General features: G+C 44.9%; 1 protein-coding gene across 1 annotated transcript in view; it reads left to right on the top strand.

Annotated features, from left to right (window-relative positions):
• Positions 1–468: 468 nt before the first annotated feature.
• The window catches only part of LOC146547196 (uncharacterized), a 32,960-nt gene continuing 15,239 nt past the window's right edge, over positions 469–18,189 (top strand). Inside the window, exons 1-10 of the mRNA XM_085264989.1 lie at positions 469–739; positions 1,638–1,699; positions 1,996–2,430; positions 4,430–6,068; positions 6,166–6,429; positions 6,922–7,267; positions 7,340–7,344; positions 9,191–9,592; positions 11,425–11,826; positions 17,654–18,094. Of these exons, the coding sequence (XP_085121115.1) occupies positions 2,043–2,430; positions 4,430–6,068; positions 6,166–6,429; positions 6,922–7,267; positions 7,340–7,344; positions 9,191–9,592; positions 11,425–11,826; positions 17,654–18,094 (3,887 nt within the window). The 5' untranslated portion in view covers positions 469–739; positions 1,638–1,699; positions 1,996–2,042. The remainder of the gene's footprint in view (positions 740–1,637; positions 1,700–1,995; positions 2,431–4,429; positions 6,069–6,165; positions 6,430–6,921; positions 7,268–7,339; positions 7,345–9,190; positions 9,593–11,424; positions 11,827–17,653; positions 18,095–18,189) is intronic.

The raw sequence follows: 18,189 nt of genomic DNA, 5'->3' as shown, positions 1-18,189 counted from the left end.
ATATCTGAACACAGTGCCATACAGGTAAGATTCATCAAGAAGAGCTGGGCGGTTTTTAAAATGTAGAAACTTTATTGCTGTTTCCATATGAGATATGCAGGCAAAGGAATGACAGGCTCACACTTTTGGGCTTTCCCACTGCAAAAACACTGAGGCTAACAGCTGTGGAGGAAAGTTTTCCTGATGCCGTTGCACAGACTCGCAAGATGCGGTTTGTGTTTTTGTAGGTGACCTGATGGTAAAGAAACCAAAAATTTTGTTCTCGGCTGAACTGTAACTTATTACAGAGAACATGAATTAATGAATCGTGTTCACATGTTCAGATATTATCTACCTCCACGCCCTTTTTTAAATTAGGGTTATATATGGCAAAGGCCAAATAACCCACTTCTATTTTTGTTTACCTTGTCAAGAAACGCCCATATAAACACGCCTACAAGGCATTCGCTTTTTTCCGGTTCGCGCCAAAAACATTCACGCTCATAAACCCGCGGCAGACTGTGGAGCACGGTGGACAGCAAACGGAAGGCAGGCAGGAGTTTGTAAAGAGGTTGTCCAAAGTTGTTTGGTCGAAAAAGTTGGCGGCAGGTGCTGCTGAACTTCAAAACATCTTCATCCTGCAACATCTGGACTCACAACTCCTCTTACCGTTCTTGTCTTGTTTACGGAACACCCACAGCTGACAGAAACAGCCAGAAAACACGGGCCGGATTACCGGATTACGGTGCTAGACGGATTTGTGAGTAGAAGCGAGAGGAAAGAATTAAAATAAGGAAAAACTTTTGTATCTGTTGTTGTGGGGGAGACTTTTTTGTTTTTTAAATGGCAGGAAAAGGCTCTTTATTAGAACAGTTTGTTTTTGTAAATGAGGTTAATGAGAGAGCAAAAACACAGAGTTTTCAAATTTGGACTGAATGTGTGCTGGATTTTGTTGGGCTTTTTGGGATTTGGAGCATTTGACAAATTGTGCAGTTTTTAAAAAAAAAAGCATTTTATTTAGATTAGCTGGCGTTCGGGCAACATGTTGCTGCGGGTGTTAGCACTGTGGGGCAGCGCTGTTACCCCACAGCAAGATGGTCCTGGGTTCAAATCTGTGACTTGAAAATTCATGTGTGGAGTTTGTATTTTTGTAGTGGATTTATATTGGTGATTCCATAGGTGTGAAGTTGAGTGCAAATGGTTGTCTTTCTCTGGGTGTCAAACAAGCAACCTGTCCATGGTGTACCTCACCTGTCACCCCATGGACTGAACTGTGACCTGGATAAGTGGAAGGAAATTGATTCTTGTGGTTGATTTGCATTGTTCCTCCTCCATCCAAGGTTCATCTAAAGGATGAACTCTCCTTTCCAGTACTTTGGCACAAGATTCCCACAGTGGGTTTCCAATAACCTGTTCTCCAGTTTTGGTTATCCTAGGTAAATTGTAGCCTGTTGTTCTAATGTGATGGGAGTGGCGCCCAGTGTGGTTCTCTGCTGCTGCCACAGTGTCTACTACAATTAAGTTGCAATCTTCCAAACCATGCTTTGCCTTAGAGAGGTTAAACACGACTCTCTCCATGCACTTGCCCAGCATTGATGTTAAAGCAACACATCTGTAATCAGCTGTATGTTTAACTTTCTTTCTTTTTCTTTTTTTAGACAGAACGGTGCAGAGTGCACCCAGAGTCCAGCAGAGTGCAGAAGGCACTGGAAAAAATCAAGTAAGGGCCTATTCCAACTCAGTAGCACAGGTCTTCAGCACATAATCAGCTGACACTGTTTTCTGACCATGAGGTTTAGACCTTGCCAAGCATCATGAAAATTACAGTGTTGAGGTTTATCTTTGCCTGCTTAGTTTTCTTCCTGAACTATTTTTCACACTTCTTTAACTCTAGGTTTCTCACCCTGCAGAGAGGCTTACTGTGAAATAAATTCAGTTTGAATTTTACATAAAACATAATACATCATAAGTATAATAATTAAATTAACATTTTCAAACTAGTATCTTGTTTTGCAGATCAGTGAAGTTGGTTCAGAGTGAAGGACACACCGAACTCAGAAAACATGGCTTGTACATCACAGTCTGCCAAAGATTATGTAAAGACTGCCAGAGTCCATCTTGTGAGAGAATTGAAGAATCTGTCTGTGATTGTGCAGAATTTGAATCAGAAAGGGGTTCTTGGTGAGGAAGAGGTCAGCTTAATACAGACAGAGAAAACCGATGAAAACAAAAGAAGAATGATACTGGACTCAGTCATTAAAAAAGGCGAAGAAGCCTGCTATGAGTTACTCAAGATTATAGACATGACGAGGAAGAGGACTTTAGGGAGGCTTCCTTTTCTTTCTGAGAAAACGAATGAAACTTCCAGAGAGACCAAGTTTGACCTGCACCACTGGATCAGCTGCTTTTCTTTCAAGGAAGAACCACAAATGGACAGGAACTACTTACAAGGTATTTTAGGACAAAAGTCTGGTTGTCACTTGTTTCATTTTTCATTATTTAGTTTCTTCGATGCACTAATTCTATAAAAATGTGCACAACTGCATTTAATTCATAGTATAACCCCAATTCCAAAAACTTTGAGATGCTAGGTAAAGTGTAATTAATTTTAAGATTAATAAGATTTGCAAAGTGTATAAAAACAGTTTTTATTCACAACTAAACACAGAAAACAGAAAAGATACAAAATATTGAAAATAAATAAATATATCCTGGAAAAGTAAATGATGCTAAAACAAACAGCTGGAGAAAGATTTTACCACTAAATCAGGAACAGTTTTAGGATAATGTTCCTTAGCCTAAAACTATAAAGACATTGGATATCTCATCATCTGCAGTGTATAATGCAATGATTCAGAGAATCTATACATGCAAGGGTCATGGCTGAAAAACATTATCGTATAACTGTGCTATTTTGATCCTCAGGCAGCACAGGTTTAAAAACGGGCATCATTCTGTCATGGAAATACCTGCATGCACTCAGAAATACTTCTATATATCACTGCCTGTGAACACAGTTCACCAGGCCGTCCACAAATGGCAATTAATGCTCTATCATGCAAAGAAACCATATTTGAACACAAAGAGAAATGCTGCTGTCTTCTCTGGGACAAAAGCTAATTTAAAATGGACTGAGGCAGGGTGTAAAACTGTTTTGAGGTTACAAGAATTGAAAGGTGAAATTCTTTTTAGTCATCATGGACATCATGTCCTTGTTATTGGTTCTCACTTAAGGAGCCTGTATCTTTGATAGTATGGAGATGCTTCAGTGCCTATATATATATATATATATATACATACATACATATATATATATATGTGTGTGTATGTGTGTATGTGTGTATGTTTTAGAGCAACATATGCCCACATCCAGACGACAACCTTTTCAGGGAAGGCCTTGCATATTTTGGCAATAAGTTGCTAAACTGAAGACTGTTTGTGGTAGAAGAGTTTTGGTGCTGAGCTGGCTGGTCTGCAGTCCAAACCTTTCGCCAGCTTAAAACAGTTGGTACATGAAACCGAAGATATGACAAAGAAGACCCAGGACTGAGTACATAGAATCCTACATCAGACACAAATGGGACAACATTCCCCCTACAAAAGTTCAGCAACTGGTCTCCTTAGTTCCCAAAAATCCATGTTCAGTGTTGTTAAAAGAAGAGGGGATGCTACACAATGGGGGGGGGGAAATGCACCTGTTGAGACTGTCATTGCTGTCAAAATCAAGATGAACTAAATATGACAAATATATCATTTTCAGTCTCTCCTTTTGCCTTCAAAACTGCCTTAATTCGTTGTGGCACAGATTCAACAAGGTGCTAGAAACATTCCATAGATATTTTGGTCCATTTTGACATGATGGCATCACATAGTTGCTGCAGATTTGTCAGCTGTACGTCCATGATGTAAATCTCCCAGCTCTGGACAGCCCAAAGGTACTTCGTTGGATTGGGTTCTGACTGTGGAGACCATTTGAGTACCATGAACTACTTGCCATGGTCAAACCAGTTACTTTATTTGACATGCTGTGTGTTCTCACTGGATGCAGCCATCACTGTCTTCATAAAGCAATGGACTCAGGTAGGCTGTGAAAATCCCTGTAGATCAGTAGTTTCTCAAATACCCAGACCAGACCATCTGGCCCAAACAGCAATGCCAATTTCAATGTCAATTAAATAACCTTTCTTCTCCACTCTCTGATAGTCAGTTTGAACTTCAGTAGGTTGTCTTGACCATGTCCACATGCCTAAATACACTGGTGTCATGTGATTGACTGTTTACTTTAATAAACTGTTGAACACCAGCTATTTCGTTAGGTATATGTTCTACTGTAAATAAAATGTTTTTGAGCTGTGCCAATCATTGAATTTTGTTTTTTTTATTTACATTTTACTTAGTGTTCCAGCTTTTTAAAATTAAGGTTGTAAATTTGTTTATTTTTGTTTTGTAGGACCGAGGCCATGCCACAGATATCAGGAAAAGTTAAAATTAAAAGTAAAGAAATTATTAAATGACTTTTGGGCATCAAGTAAAAACCTGTTTGAAGAAAACAAGAAGCCAGATCTGTTGTACATTTCTCTTATATTAGACACACAGAGCAATGCTTCTCCAACTAAAATAAAGAAACTGAAGAAAAAGAAAAGCAAGCTGAGTCGCCCTAAAAAGCTAAGGACATACATCCCTGAAGAGAAACCAGACATTTCTCCCAGTGAGCTGCTGAAAACAGATAAAAACATACTCTTGGTTGGAAAACCTGGTATTGGAAAGACAGCACTGACTCATGAAATGCTGAGACTCTGGGCAGAAAGAGAAAGTGGTGAGCTTGATTACATGTTTTACTTTGACATGAGGGAAAAAGCACACATCATGAATGTTAAAAACTTGGAGGATCTGCTTTTCACTGTGTTCAGTGAACCAGATGAAGGCAAAGATGAGGTCTTACAGGATATAAAGAGACACTCTGATAACGTTACAATCATTTTTGATGGACTCACAGATATCTCTTCATCAGTGGTGGAGAAACTTCTGAACAAAGACCTACTGCCGCTCGCAAAGATCATCATAACATGCAGACCAGATGATGAGGATGAAGACTTGTTTTCTGGGGACTTTGACAGAGTGGAGGTGAAAGGCTTTAGTGAGCAGACTATAAAAACATACTTATCTGCAACACTCGGTGAAGATCAGAAGAAAGTTTTGAGTAACTTGGAACTGATAACTCTTTGTCATGTCCCCATGTATGCACTGATGGTGGCTGCTTGCTTTTCATCAAAAGATGCTCCACAGCCATGTACAATAACTGAGATCTACATCAATATTGTTCGATTCTGCCTTCAGATAAACAGCAAAACAAAGAAAAAAGATCTAAATTCCTTCATCAGCACCAAGACAGAAGAAATTCTGTCTCTGGCTGAAGCTGCTTTTCTTGCAACTCAACAAAAAACTGTGAATCTGACAAACCTGACCTGTAAAGACATCTGTGTCCTGTCCTTCCTGAAACCACTTCTCATTAAGGAGGCCGTGACTGAAACAATAACCACATATGCATTCCTCCATTACACAGTGCAGGAGTTTTTTGCAGCACTGTGGCTCCTGAAGAATCCTGATAAAGTCAGAGATGTTTTTCAGCAGTGCCTCACAGAGGAGAAGAAACACGTGAAACATCTGATCCCCTTCATGTGTCGATTGTTGAATGAGAAGAGCCCAAGTTTGATGAAGCATCTGATTCCAGATCAGGACCTGAAGAATACATCTAACTGGTTCTTCAAGGAGCTGATAAACACATTTCTTCCTCATCTGTGTGAGCAAGAAGAGGCTGATACTGAGGGCAGTGGGCTCCATGTCGACATACTGTTCTTATGCCAGTGCTTGTATGAGTCCCAGAGTCCTGAAGCGTGCGTCTACCTTCTAGACAAACTGGACTACCATCTTGATCTCAGTGGAGACAGTCTGGATCCTTACCCTTGCTGTGCTGTGGCCTATGTGGTCACTCAGTCAAAGGAAAGGAAAATAAGGCTGAACCTCGAGGACGTGATCATATCAGAACAAGGAATGAGACAGCTGTTTGAATGCCTTGAAAATGTTGAGTGGTATGAATTTGGTTTTTTTTTTCTTTTTTTGGTTTCAACACACAGTGAGAATTTTAATGCTGGTTAGTTTCATAACGATCTCTTCTTTCAATTATAGGTATAACCTTCTGCCTCAACAGCTTTGGAAAGCTTTCCTTCTCAGCGAAGAGCAGATGGACTTCGTAACCTTACTTAGTCTTGATGGAAATCATTTACACCTTCCAACTCAAGGTGAAAAGCAGCTGTTTGAAAGAGCTGTGGAAGTCATGCAGTGGATGTCTACAAAGGTTAATGTCTGCCTCTACTGGAACAGAGAAACTCCTGCCTGCCAGAGTCTGTGTGAGTCTCTGTTAGAGGCTTTGCCATTCATCAGCTCACTCAGGTATGTAGCTTTGGCTCTTGCATATTAAATAGTCTGCTTGGTTTTATCCAGTCTTTTGATAGTAAAGTTAAAATACCTCTGTTTGTGACTTTTTTTAACAACAATATATCAGAATTTAACATTTTAGCAGAACAGGTGAACAACTCATTTAAAGTTGAGTCCTTCTAGTGCTCAGTCTAAGGAGCCCGTCCATCTATCCAACCACTCATTCATCCTTCCATCCATTCTCCATTCCCGTAAGGAGTCTAATTAAATTAATAATTCCATGATTCAGAATCCGACAGGTCCCAGGCTGGTGTTTATCTTGTTGAATTTAAAATTCTGATGTCTGTTATTTTTATTATTCTCCTTTGGAATCACAGACATTGTGCACAACAAGTCTATATGTGTAGCACTAGCACGTAATGTATCAAGATTTGTGCTGAAGACTAAAGGTTTTACAGAATGTACAACAGAAATGTGTCTAATCAGTTCTGAAATTCTGCTATTCAGCTTCAGATGTCCAGTTTTTTGGAGCCATGAGAAATACCATGGGACACTGGAGAAGGAGCAGGAGAATCTGTTCATGGATTTATGCCTGAAAGCAGCACTTAATAACGGAGCAAAGTTTTACAACGTTGCGAAGAAGCTTCTTTCATTGTTTCTTGTTAAAACTGAGTTAGAAAACATCCTTCTTGATTTATATCAACATATTAAAAGCAGAGGATTTTCAGTTAACTTTGAAACACTGAGGCCGTGTTTTCAGTCCACTCCTGCCGTCTGGTCCATAAATCTCTCAGAGAGAAAGACCTCCAGCCTCCTGGAAGTGCTGAAACTCCAACCAGAGAAGAAACAAGTGAAGCTGACAGGCTGCTCACATGAAGAGAGTGAAGTGAGGAGTTTCCTGCAGTGTCTGCCTTATATCTCACAGCTCAGGTAAATGAATTGTACTTTACATGATTAACTCTACATAAAATCTCTCCAAATTATACTTTTTTGCAACCACTTTTTGATTTTCATAAGAACCACAACCTCTCCTACAGATTTTTAGTGAAAAGTAATTCATTTATCCTGAATATAACAGTTTGTCTTGAGCTTTTGCAATACAACTTACAAACAAACTTACAACATCATACAGTACAACAACCTGTGAAATGTGATGGATCATGAGAAAAATGAGCTCCTGACTAGGGATGGGTATCGAAACCCGGTTCTTGTTGAGAACCGGTTCCCACTGTTTCAATTCCTTGGAATTGTTTGCCATTTTTGCAAACGATTCCCTTATCGATTCCAGTCGCCCCGAATGACGTCATCACGTTGCGGAGCGTCATTTACCTGGCAGGAAACACGGCGCGTAAGCGGCTCAAACGCTCAAAAGTTTGGTTATACTTTACGAGAACGGATGACAACAGGGCAACTTGCAATACTTGCAAAGTAGATATTTAATTTAAGGGAGGAAACACTGCGAATATGCAAAAGCATTTGCTCACAAAACACACGATGACCTTAAATGAATGTCGTGTTTTTAATTCCGCTCCGGACTCGTGAATCTCAACCCAGCAGCAGCGGTAACGTTTGCACGTCCTCTCCCGTTAATGCGGCAGGTAAATAATCAACTAACAGTGCATATTATGTTAGTGCGATCTGCCTTATTACAAAACCTGCCATTACTGAGCATTTAGGTGACCATGATGAGAGAGACAGAGTCTGGCTGGCTCAGATGCTGGCAGCTCTCGCTGCAGTCTACCGGTAGCGTCTCCTTTCAGGCCAGGATAGACGAATGTCACCCAGCAGTGACTAAGTTTGTGGTAAAAGGCTTGAACGCATTTTCCACAGCAGATGCCCCCGATTTTCGGTAAGTGAATGTGTTTAATTGTAGGCAGGGACATTACTGGATATTCTTGTGCAATTGCTACAGAATAATTCATGTTATACTTTGTTACTGCTACAGAAGAATATTTATTTTATTATTTTACATTTACAATTTTTTTCCCCGGGGACCCTGTGACACCCCATTGAAGAGCCGTAGGCTGTGGATCTCTTAAGATCTCACTGTTGGGTTTGTAAGGCCATGTTACTCCTAAATTTCTATCTTGTTCAAAGAGAAGATATAAAACAAAGTTCTAAGCTAATCGACCTTAGTGTTCTCCTTTTTTAAAAAGAATCGATAAGAGAATCGATAAAGAATCGAATCGTTAAACAGAATCGAAAATGGAATCGGAATCGTGAAAATCTTATCAATACCCATCCCTACTCCTGACATTGTGTTTTACATCATCCACTTTTTTTAGAGGGTCAATTTTAAGCTAGCTGATGGACTGAAACTCAGTTTAAATCACTTACCCAGCTCAACGTTTTTTGAACTGCCTGAATGGCCATTTTAAGGAAACTAACAAAAGAAAAGTGACTAAAGGGAAAGCTATCCAGGGCTCAGCGCTGGCAACATGCAAACAGCCCTCATACGAACAAAGGATCAAAGTGATTATGACCAAAGTACTTATTGGTAAAATAATGGAGACAAGTGAAAAAAGACTAAAGGGTCAATGTCCTATTATGTGGCATGTCACACAGAGACTGAGTATGTCAGCATACTCTATCTGGTGGAGGGGTTGAACGTGAGCAATAGCTTCTCTTCCAGTTTGTTCCTCCTGAGAACTCTTGGGAAGTGGAGACACTGTTGGGATGTCTGTTCATTACAAGATGGAGTCTATCAGTAGTGTGTGGTTGGATTTATGAAGCTGAGATCAAATACTCACTAAATGTTTCCTTCTCATTGTTCCAGTGTTGACACTAGCTGTTCAGATAAAGAAACCAGGTTCTTTGGGAATCTGTTCTGTGCAGCAGCAGAGAGAGAACAGCAGACAGGAGAGGAGATACTGGAGCTGTTATCATCAGTGTGCATATATAAAACATTCCCTCTGAAATGGAAATGGTGTGATTTTCTCATGGACCTGTACTCTTATAAGACTAAAAAAGGCTTGAGTGTCCTTCCATCATTACAGTCAGTTTTCCAGTCAACTCCTGCCGTCTGGTCCATAAACCTCTCAGAGAGAAAGACCTCCATCCTCCTGGAAGTGCTGAAACTCCAACCAGAGAAGAAACAAGTGAAGCTGACAGGCTGCTCACATGAAGAGAGTGAAGTGAGGAGTTTACTCCAGTGTCTGCCTTATATCTCACAGCTCAGGTAAATGTACTGCACTAACATGATTAACTCTACATAAAAGCTCTCCAAGTTATATTTTTTGCAACCACTATTTGATTTTCATAAGAACCATAGAATGCTTGTCAATACTTGCATTGGCTTGTACATATTATGAACTAATAACTGGACAAATGCAGTTTACCAAGTTGAGCTGATAAATAAAAATACCAAACAGAAGAGTTTTTGTGGAACCATCGCAAGCAATGCATGGGTGATAGTGTTGTGGGACTTTGATATTAATCGACTTTTGAAATATTCATAAATAAAAGGGCAAGCATGAGTCTTGATCGCTCATATGGCAGTGACGTGCAGCGGCATGTTCATCCTACTTATGACGTGCAAAGTAGACTAAGTAGGTGACATAAAAGAAAAAAAAGAATTTGGGAGCAGCGTTTGAGATACTTTTTTACGTTATCATGGGGTCACAAGCCAGTAAAACACATAAGTTAACTTAAAGAAACGATTGTACGGTTATGCGGCCAGGTTTCAACAGTATTGGAAGGAGCTGGCAAAATGAGAAATTAATGTTATGGAAGATCTCTTTTTGTGCTGATACTTTTAAATATCTTAGATCATAATCCTGCCTACACCATTAAAATGGCTGCTCCAAAACAAGTCAAAAAATTTTGTTAAAGAAAATTAGAGAACTGGAGGCTATTGGAAGGCCTCAAACCAGATGGTGGACTCCTGAAGGGAGCCGTCAAGCTGAAGAAAGAGTCTTAACAAGCTTGGTCAGCCTGTGGGACTGCAGAGGCAACTGACAGCTACTACTGGATTATGACTTCAACAGTAACTGAAGGAAAAACTTGTGGAATGAGTTCAATGACACCATGGAACAAGACTTTCGGTGGACATCATGCAGAGATCTGAGCCAGTGCCTCTTCACCTTGGTTTTAGGAAGAACAGTAGAGTTTTCATCCTGATTTTGGAACAATGGACCAACTCTTCATCCTCTTGAAGGGACGTGAGTTGGTTCAAGCAGTCCACATGTATTTGGTGGACTTAGTGAAGGCATTGAACTGTTCCTCTGGGATTCCTTTATTGGGTGCTTTAGCAGTACAGGTTATCAGGCCTGTTGTTATGAGCTTTTCAGTACCTGCACAACCACAGTAAGCGCTTGATTGCCAGCAAAACGTCAGAATCATTTCTACTGGGTGTTGGACTACTGGGTCGTCCACCTAGCCACCTACAAGGAGGCTAGGTGGAGGTCACTTACCTAGAAGTTGATCTTATTTCTGCGTTTTGCAGATGTTGTGGTTCTGTTGGCTTCATTAGATGGTTTGCAGTGGAGGGGTTTTAAGCCAAGTATAAAGTGGTGAGAATGAGAAGCATCCCGAAATTTGAGGCCATGGTTCTTGGTTGGAAAGGAGTGGAGCTTCCACTGTTGGTTAGAGACGTTTTGTTGCCCCAAATGGATTTCAAGTATCTTGGGGTCTTGATCATGAGTGAGGCGAGAGGGAAATTGACACCTCAGGTGACACATCAGACATATTGAGTGTAAAAGCAAAGCTGTCAATTTACTGGTCAATTTACAGCCCAACCCTCATCTATGGTCATGAACTCTGGGTAGAGACAGAAAAATTGACATCCAAAGGGTGGGTGTGTGAGGTCAGATATTTAGGAGGGAATCAGAGTAGAATCATTACACCTAGACAATAGTATAATATATCAGAGTGAGTTTTCAAAGTTTTGTAGTGCTCTCACATATGCTAAAATTGCCAAAGACTTTAAAATGCATCTCCATAAACTTTATATAGCCGCTTGAAGTTACTCATTGATTGCAGGCTCAAAATGTTTCTTCCTTTTTGTTCCAGTGTTATTCCGTGGAAGTTAGATGAAGAAATCAGGTTCTTTGGGAGTGTGTTCTGTGCAGCAGCAGAGAGAGAGCAGCAGACAGGAGAGAAGATACTGGAGCTGTTATCATCAGTGTGCAGATACAAAGGATTTCCTGTCAAACAGAAATTGTGTGATTTTCTTGTGGATCTGTACTCTTATGAGACCAAAACAGGATCGAGTATTCTTCATTCATTACAGTCAATTTTCCAGTCAGCTCCTGCAGTCTTTTCCATAAACCTCTCACAGAGAAAGACCTCCATCCTCCTGGAAGTGCTGAAACTCCAACCAGACAAGAAACAGGTGAAGCTGATAGGCTGCTCACATGAAGAGAGTGAAGTGAGGAATTTCCTTGAATGTCTGCCTTATATCTCAAAACTCAGGTAAGCAAATTGTACTTTGCATCATTAATGCTACATCAGATGCTTTGAAAATGATTTATAGATGTATTTTAAGCCAAAAAGTTTGGTATTATTGTACGGTTTAAGTATTCATATAAATGCAGCACAAAAAGTAAGAAATTTTATCTTTGGTTGATTATTTATTTCTTTGCTTCTTAGCAATACATCTCATACTGTTGGAAAGCCTGTGTATTACAAGTAAGGAAAATGTTTTGTGGGTTGAACACTTGAGGGATCAGTTGGGCATGCTGTTCATGGCAGAGTCAACAACACAGCTACATTGGCTGACTTGCAAGAATGGGATGCCATCCCAAGGCAGTGTGTGACCAAGCTGGTGACCAGCCCAACCAGGAGGAGGTACCAGGCTTTTGTGGTTGTGTATGGTTCTGCCAGGTGCTACTGAGGCACCTGTTTATTAAATGAATCATTTGTTATATTGCAAATATGTCTTGTTTCTTCAGACTTCAATCCCCCAATTCAATAAATGACACCTTTCAAAAGTGAATAGCAGAATAGGCAGTTTGTGTCATGGTCCTGGGCCATGTTGGCCCAGTATTCTTAGTTTTCTTGTATGTTTGTATTTTGTTCCCTATTTAGGCCATGTTTCCTGAGTTGCCCTGTTGTGTTGTTCCCTAAGTGTTTTCCCTTCGTGGCTTTTACCCCCTGTGTGCCCCTCTGTGTATCTGTGAGCCCTCGTCTCTCCTTATGTTTTATTCCATGTTTCCCCAGCCCGTTATGTCTGTGTTTTCCCCGTGCTCTCTCTCCTCCTGTCTGAACCTCTGTACTTCCTGTTTGACTCTGCCCGTCTCCCGTCAGTGTTATGTTCACCCCGCCCTGTCTCGTTATGGTTATCTGTGTCAGATGTGTTCCCCGTGTGTTCCCACTTTCCTCGTTAACCCTCTGTGTATTTCTGTCTGCGTCTCCCTCTGTTCGGCGTCGCGTTCTCCCTCATGCTGTGTGTGGTTCTCCCCGTGTCTTCTGGTATATGTTACAATTAGCTTTTCCCAGTGTAGTTTAGTTTTGTATTGCTTTGGTATCACTGCTTTCGTTTGTCACCTGTCAGCAATAAAGCTGCATTTTGAGTTTATCCCCTGAGTCCGTGAGTTTGCATTTTGGGTCCTCATCCTGCCTGCCACACAGCGACCATGACAGAAGAACGCGACCACGAACTGGACCCAGCAGCTCACAACCCCTCCGCGGACCTCCAGGAAGACTTGGTCTACACGGTGGAATACCACTGTGAGGAATGGGCGACGCTGCCTAGAGGCGAATACCGGGAGACCGTAGCCGTCCGTCTTCAGCGGATGGTGTCCGGGCTCCCGTGGCTATTCGGCGCGCTGCGCCCCCACATCCGAGACTTTCTTGTGTCCGCCGTGGGCATCCGCCCGGGGCAGCTGTCCCAGAAAGAACCGGAAACGGTCAGGATTGGGACCATGGGGCTCACCACCGTTACACCGCCTGTTCGCTTCTCATCGGCTTCTACATCTTCGCCACCGCCTGTCTACACTACGTGGCGCACGGAGATGCCAGAGGCCAGCGACTTCGGTGAAGAGGAGCGGCAGCAGGTGTTACGGGCATATCGGGAGGACGAGCTCCGTTGGAAGCCCTGGCTTATCACCGAGGAGGAGCTCTCGTCAGCTGTCCCACCACAGATCGACCACCCACCCTCGCCGCCGCGATCGGGCTACTCGTCTCCTGCTTCCTGCCTGGCACGGATGTGGTCTGAGGGCGAGGAGCCGGTCGCCACGGAAGGCCAGGCTGAGCCCACGGCCGCCCCTAAGAGGAAACGGCGTTCCCGCCGCTGTCGCGCACCGCCACGGCCCGTTCTGCCCTCCACTGAGCAACACGAGGTGGCTGTGGGGGGCGCGGATTCCGACCTCGAGGAGCGGCAGCGCGCCGCATGCGCGCAACTGGAGGAAGAGCTACGGGAGGAGCCATGGCTCGCTCCTCACTACGGTGAGATTTTCCGCGGGACACGCCTAGCCCTTGGGGGCCCCCGGAGTTGCCTGGAGCTCCCGCCTGCCTCCCCGCCAACACTCGCCTCCTCAGCCTCTGTGACGCCACAGGAGGCTCCACCTTCCACGTTAACGGGGCCCACGGCCAAAAGGAAACGGCGTTCGCGTCGCCATCGCATCGCCCGACGCTCGGAGGTGAGTGAAACTGTCTAGTCACTCCAAGTTACCTCTGAGCAGAAGGCATGTGAGGTGGCTACAGACTTAGCCGGTGATATGGCTAGCAATGAGCTGTTCACCAAGCCGCAGGCTAGAGACAGTTCTTCTCAGTCAATCACGACTAATTCACTCACTCCTACAGGGACCTTAGAATCCACACAGACTGAGAAAGACTTCCACTGCTTCTCATGTTGATAGTGGGAGGGAGGTGTTTCCTTTTGTGTCCCTTTCCGTGTCTGCAGTTCCAACCAAGTCTGAGTTGCCGGTGGCTAATGTCTTCCCTCCTGACCCGGCCCTGCTCCTCCACCAGTCTCTGAATGAAGGTAACGAAAGCATAACTAGTGCTCCGGTTTGCCCAGCTACACTTGTTTCTCACAAACGGAAAACTGTGAACACTGATCATGAACCCATGTTAAGTCATCATGAGGCAAACATAACTGCAGATCATGGTGACCTGGACTCTGTAATGTCACAACATGACTTCTGTCTTCCTGAAGGTAATAAACAGGGTGATTTCGAACTGTTTTGCTCCAGCACCATTACCTCCACTCAGGAGATGGAGGCTGAGATCAGGGTTAATGTGACACCATTTTCTCCTGCCTCTGTGAACTCATCACTAGATAGGATTTTGGCCTCGAACAATGGTGTAACCACTCACTCTCAGCCTGAAGTGTCACCCGCTTCAGTTAATGGTTTACGTACCGTTTTACCTGTATCTGTCTCTCCACTCAATATAGTCATCACTCTGAAGCCACAGATCACTGCGGGTGCGGGTTCCAACAAACACATCCATCCAACACACCACAGTCATGCTACCACGGTGCCATTGGTTAGGTCCATACCTGTGTGTTTACTGTTTTTCCAGGAGTTAGCTCCTGATGATCTAAGCCTTGTTTTTGTGGATCGAGTGGCAATTCTTGTTTTCCGTATGGTTGAACCAGCTCCTCTGAGTCGCACACTACCACCGGTTGAGTCCAACCAGCTTATGTTGACCTCTCCTAGGACTACACAGACTGGGCTAGTAACCTCTGAGCCACTTTGGACTGATGCAGACTTTGGGAACCTAGTGATTGCTGGCTCAGAACTGGTGGTCCCTACCACTGTCCACTTCATGGTTTCTTGTGTTAAGATGTTAAGCCCTATAGACTGTTTTTTACCTGCTCTCTCTCTCTCTCTGCGTTTGTGCCTCAGCAGCCTGTGTTTCCTCAGCTCCTAGTCCAGCCAGGGGCCTTCATAACAGTTTATCCTGCCTCTGCTGTTGGACTCCCAGGTGTGCCTATCCGGCACCCTGCGGCGACGCCACCGCTTCGCGTCACGTCAGCTGGAGGGCCCGAGGGGCCCGTTCAGCCTCCTGTCTCCGCTGGAGGGTCCGAGGGGCCCGTTCAGCCTCCTGTCTCCGCTGGAGGGCCCGAGGGGCCCGTTCAGCCTCCTGTCTCCGCTGGAGGGCCCGAGGAGCCCATCCAGCCTCACGCCTCGTCAGCTGGAGGGCCCGAGGAGCCCGTCCAGCAACCTTCCTCGTCAGCTGGGGGTTCAGGAGAACCGCACCAGCCTCATGCCACGTCTGCTGGGGGGCCCGAGCCGCCCGTCCAGCACCATGCCACATCAGCTGGAGGGCCCGAGGAGCCCATCCAGCCACCTTCCGCCTCTGCCTCGCCTGGTCCGGCTTCATCCGAGTCTTCATCCTCGTCTGGTCCAGCCTCCGCCTCTGCCACACCTGGTCCGGCTTCATCCGAGTCTTCATCCTCGTCTGGTCCAGCCTCCGCCTCTGCCTCGCCTGGTCCGGCTTCATCCGAGTCTTCATCCTCGTCTGGTCCAGCCTCCGTCTCTGCCACGCCTGGTCGAGCTCCAGCCTGTGCGTCATCGCCTGGTCCGGCCCCGTCATCGCCTTCAACGTCGCCCGGTCCGGCGTCGGCCTCTGCTTCTGCTCCGGCTTCGGCCTCTGCTTCGCCCAGTCCGGCCTGAGCCTCAGCTCCTGCTTCGCCGTCACCTGGTCCAGCCTCAGCCTCTGCAGCGACGCCTGGTCCGGCCCCCGCATCGCCACCGTCTGGTCCTGCCTCGTCTGGTCCTGCCTCGTATGGTCCTGTGCCCACCGGGCCTCGGCCAGTACGCCTGACACTGGAGAGCCGCCGCTGCCTTCCGCGCGGCCGGCCCCCTGAACTGCTCCGTCGTCTCCTTCGCCGCCGCCGCTGCCTTCCGCGCGGCCGGCCCCCTGAACTGCTCAGTCGTCTCCTCCGCCGCCGCCGCTGCCTTCCGCGCGGCCGGCCTCCTGAACTGCTCAGTCGTCTCCTTCGCCGCCGCCGCTGCCTTCCGCGCGGCCGGCCTCCTGAACTGCTCAGTCGTCTCCTTCGCTGCCGCCGTTGCCTTCCGCGCGGCCGGCCTCCGGACCAGCTCTGTCACCTGTGCCACCCGCCCGGTCGGCCCCCCGACCGTGTGACCCGTGAACTTTTGTGCCGGTGGGCTCTGGGTCGGCCCCCTGAGCTTTATTTGAACTATGGTCTTGTGCTCCTGTTTTCTGTTGCTCGTTTTTGTTTTCTGTTCCGAGCCCTCCGTCCTGGGCCCCCGCCGCCCGCCCTGGGTCGTTTCCTGTTTGGTTTTTGTTTTCCTGTGTTTGGGCTGTCTGGAGCCAGCCCTTATGGGGGGGTGATGTCATGGTCCTGGGCCTTGTTGGCCCAGTATTCTTAGTTTTCTTGTATGTTTGTATTTTGTTCCCTATTTAGGCCATGTTTCCTGAGTTGCCCTGTTGTGTTGTTCCCTAAGTGTTTTCCCTTCGTGGCTTTTACCCCCTGTGTGCCCCTCTGTGTATCTGTGAGCCCTCGTCTCTCCTTATGTTTTATTCCATGTTTCCCCAGCCCGTTATGTCTGTGTTTTCCCCGTGCTCTCTCTCCTCCTGTCTGAACCTCTGTACTTCCTGTTTGACTCTGCCCGTCTCCCGTCAGTGTTATGTTCACCCCGCCCTGTCTCGTTATGGTTATCTGTGTCAGCTGTGTTCCCCGTGTGTTCCCACTTTCCTCGTTAACCCTCTGTGTATTTCTGTCTGCGTCTCCCTCTGTTCGGCGTCGCGTTCTCCCTCATGCTGTGTGTGGTTCTCCCCGTGTCTTCTGGTATATGTTACAATTAGCTTTTCCCAGTGTAGTTTAGTTTTGTATTGCTTTGGTATCACTGCTTTCGTTTGTCACCTGTCAGCAATAAAGCTGCATTTTGAGTTTATCCCCTGAGTCCGTGAGTTTGCATTTTGGGTCCTCATCCTGCCTGCCACACAGCGACCATGACAGTTTGGTATTGGCAGAAAAGATTTGGCAAGTTTTGCTCACCCCACAAATGCAGTTTCCTTACAAATGTGGCCCCATTTGAGGGGAAACAAAGCATGTTTTCAACAGGACTTAATGCCAAAAAGCATTGTTACCGCAAAGAAATAATTGACTAAACGCAAATTTCTTCACTTTTTCTGTTAGTGTTTGTGTTGTGAGTCAGTCACAGTCTAAAAACAATGTTCAGCTGCTCTGATGGAAGACGGCTTTAAAATGGACTTTCATTATTTACAGGACACACATGGACAAGATGGAGTCCATCAGTAATGTGTGGTTGTTTATGCAGCTCAGATGAAATCATCACTAAATCGTTCCTTCTTATTGTTCCAGTGTTGTTCCTTGGTGGTCAGATCTTTATGAAGGAACCAAAAGAACCTTGATTATTCTGTTCTGTGCAGCAGCAGAGAGAGAACAGCAGACAGGAGAAAAGATACTGGAGCTGTTATCATCAGTGTGCACATATCAAACATTCCCTTTTAATGACAGAGACATTTCTGATGAATATCAGTGTGACTTCTTGTTGGATCTGTACTCCCATATGAAGGCCTATGAGTCTAAAACAGGCTTGAGTGTCCTTCCATCATTACAGTCAGTTTTCCAGTCAGCTCCTGCAGTCTGGTCCATAAACCTCTCAGAGAGAAAGACCTCCATCCTCCTGGAAGTGCTGAAACTCCAACCAGAGAAGAAACAAGTGGAGCTGAGAGGCTGCTCACATGAAGAGAGTGAAGTGAGGAGTTTCCTTGAATGTCTGCCTTATATCTCACAGCTCAGGTAAATTAATTCTACTTTACATCATTAATCCCAAAAGCTGATTCTGTCTGTCTGGATGTAGCATTTTTTGTGGGCGAAATATTCCATCACTCATC

Source organism: Mchenga conophoros, linkage group LG23 (assembly GCF_057382185.1).
Source record: "Mchenga conophoros isolate Kocher_MC1m ecotype Shallow Benthic linkage group LG23, M_conophoros_male_GT1.1, whole genome shotgun sequence".
In the NCBI taxonomy this organism is placed as follows: Eukaryota; Metazoa; Chordata; class Actinopteri; order Cichliformes; family Cichlidae; genus Mchenga; species Mchenga conophoros.
Note: the sequence above shows the minus strand (reverse complement) of the source record. Positions and strands in the feature narration are given on the sequence as shown.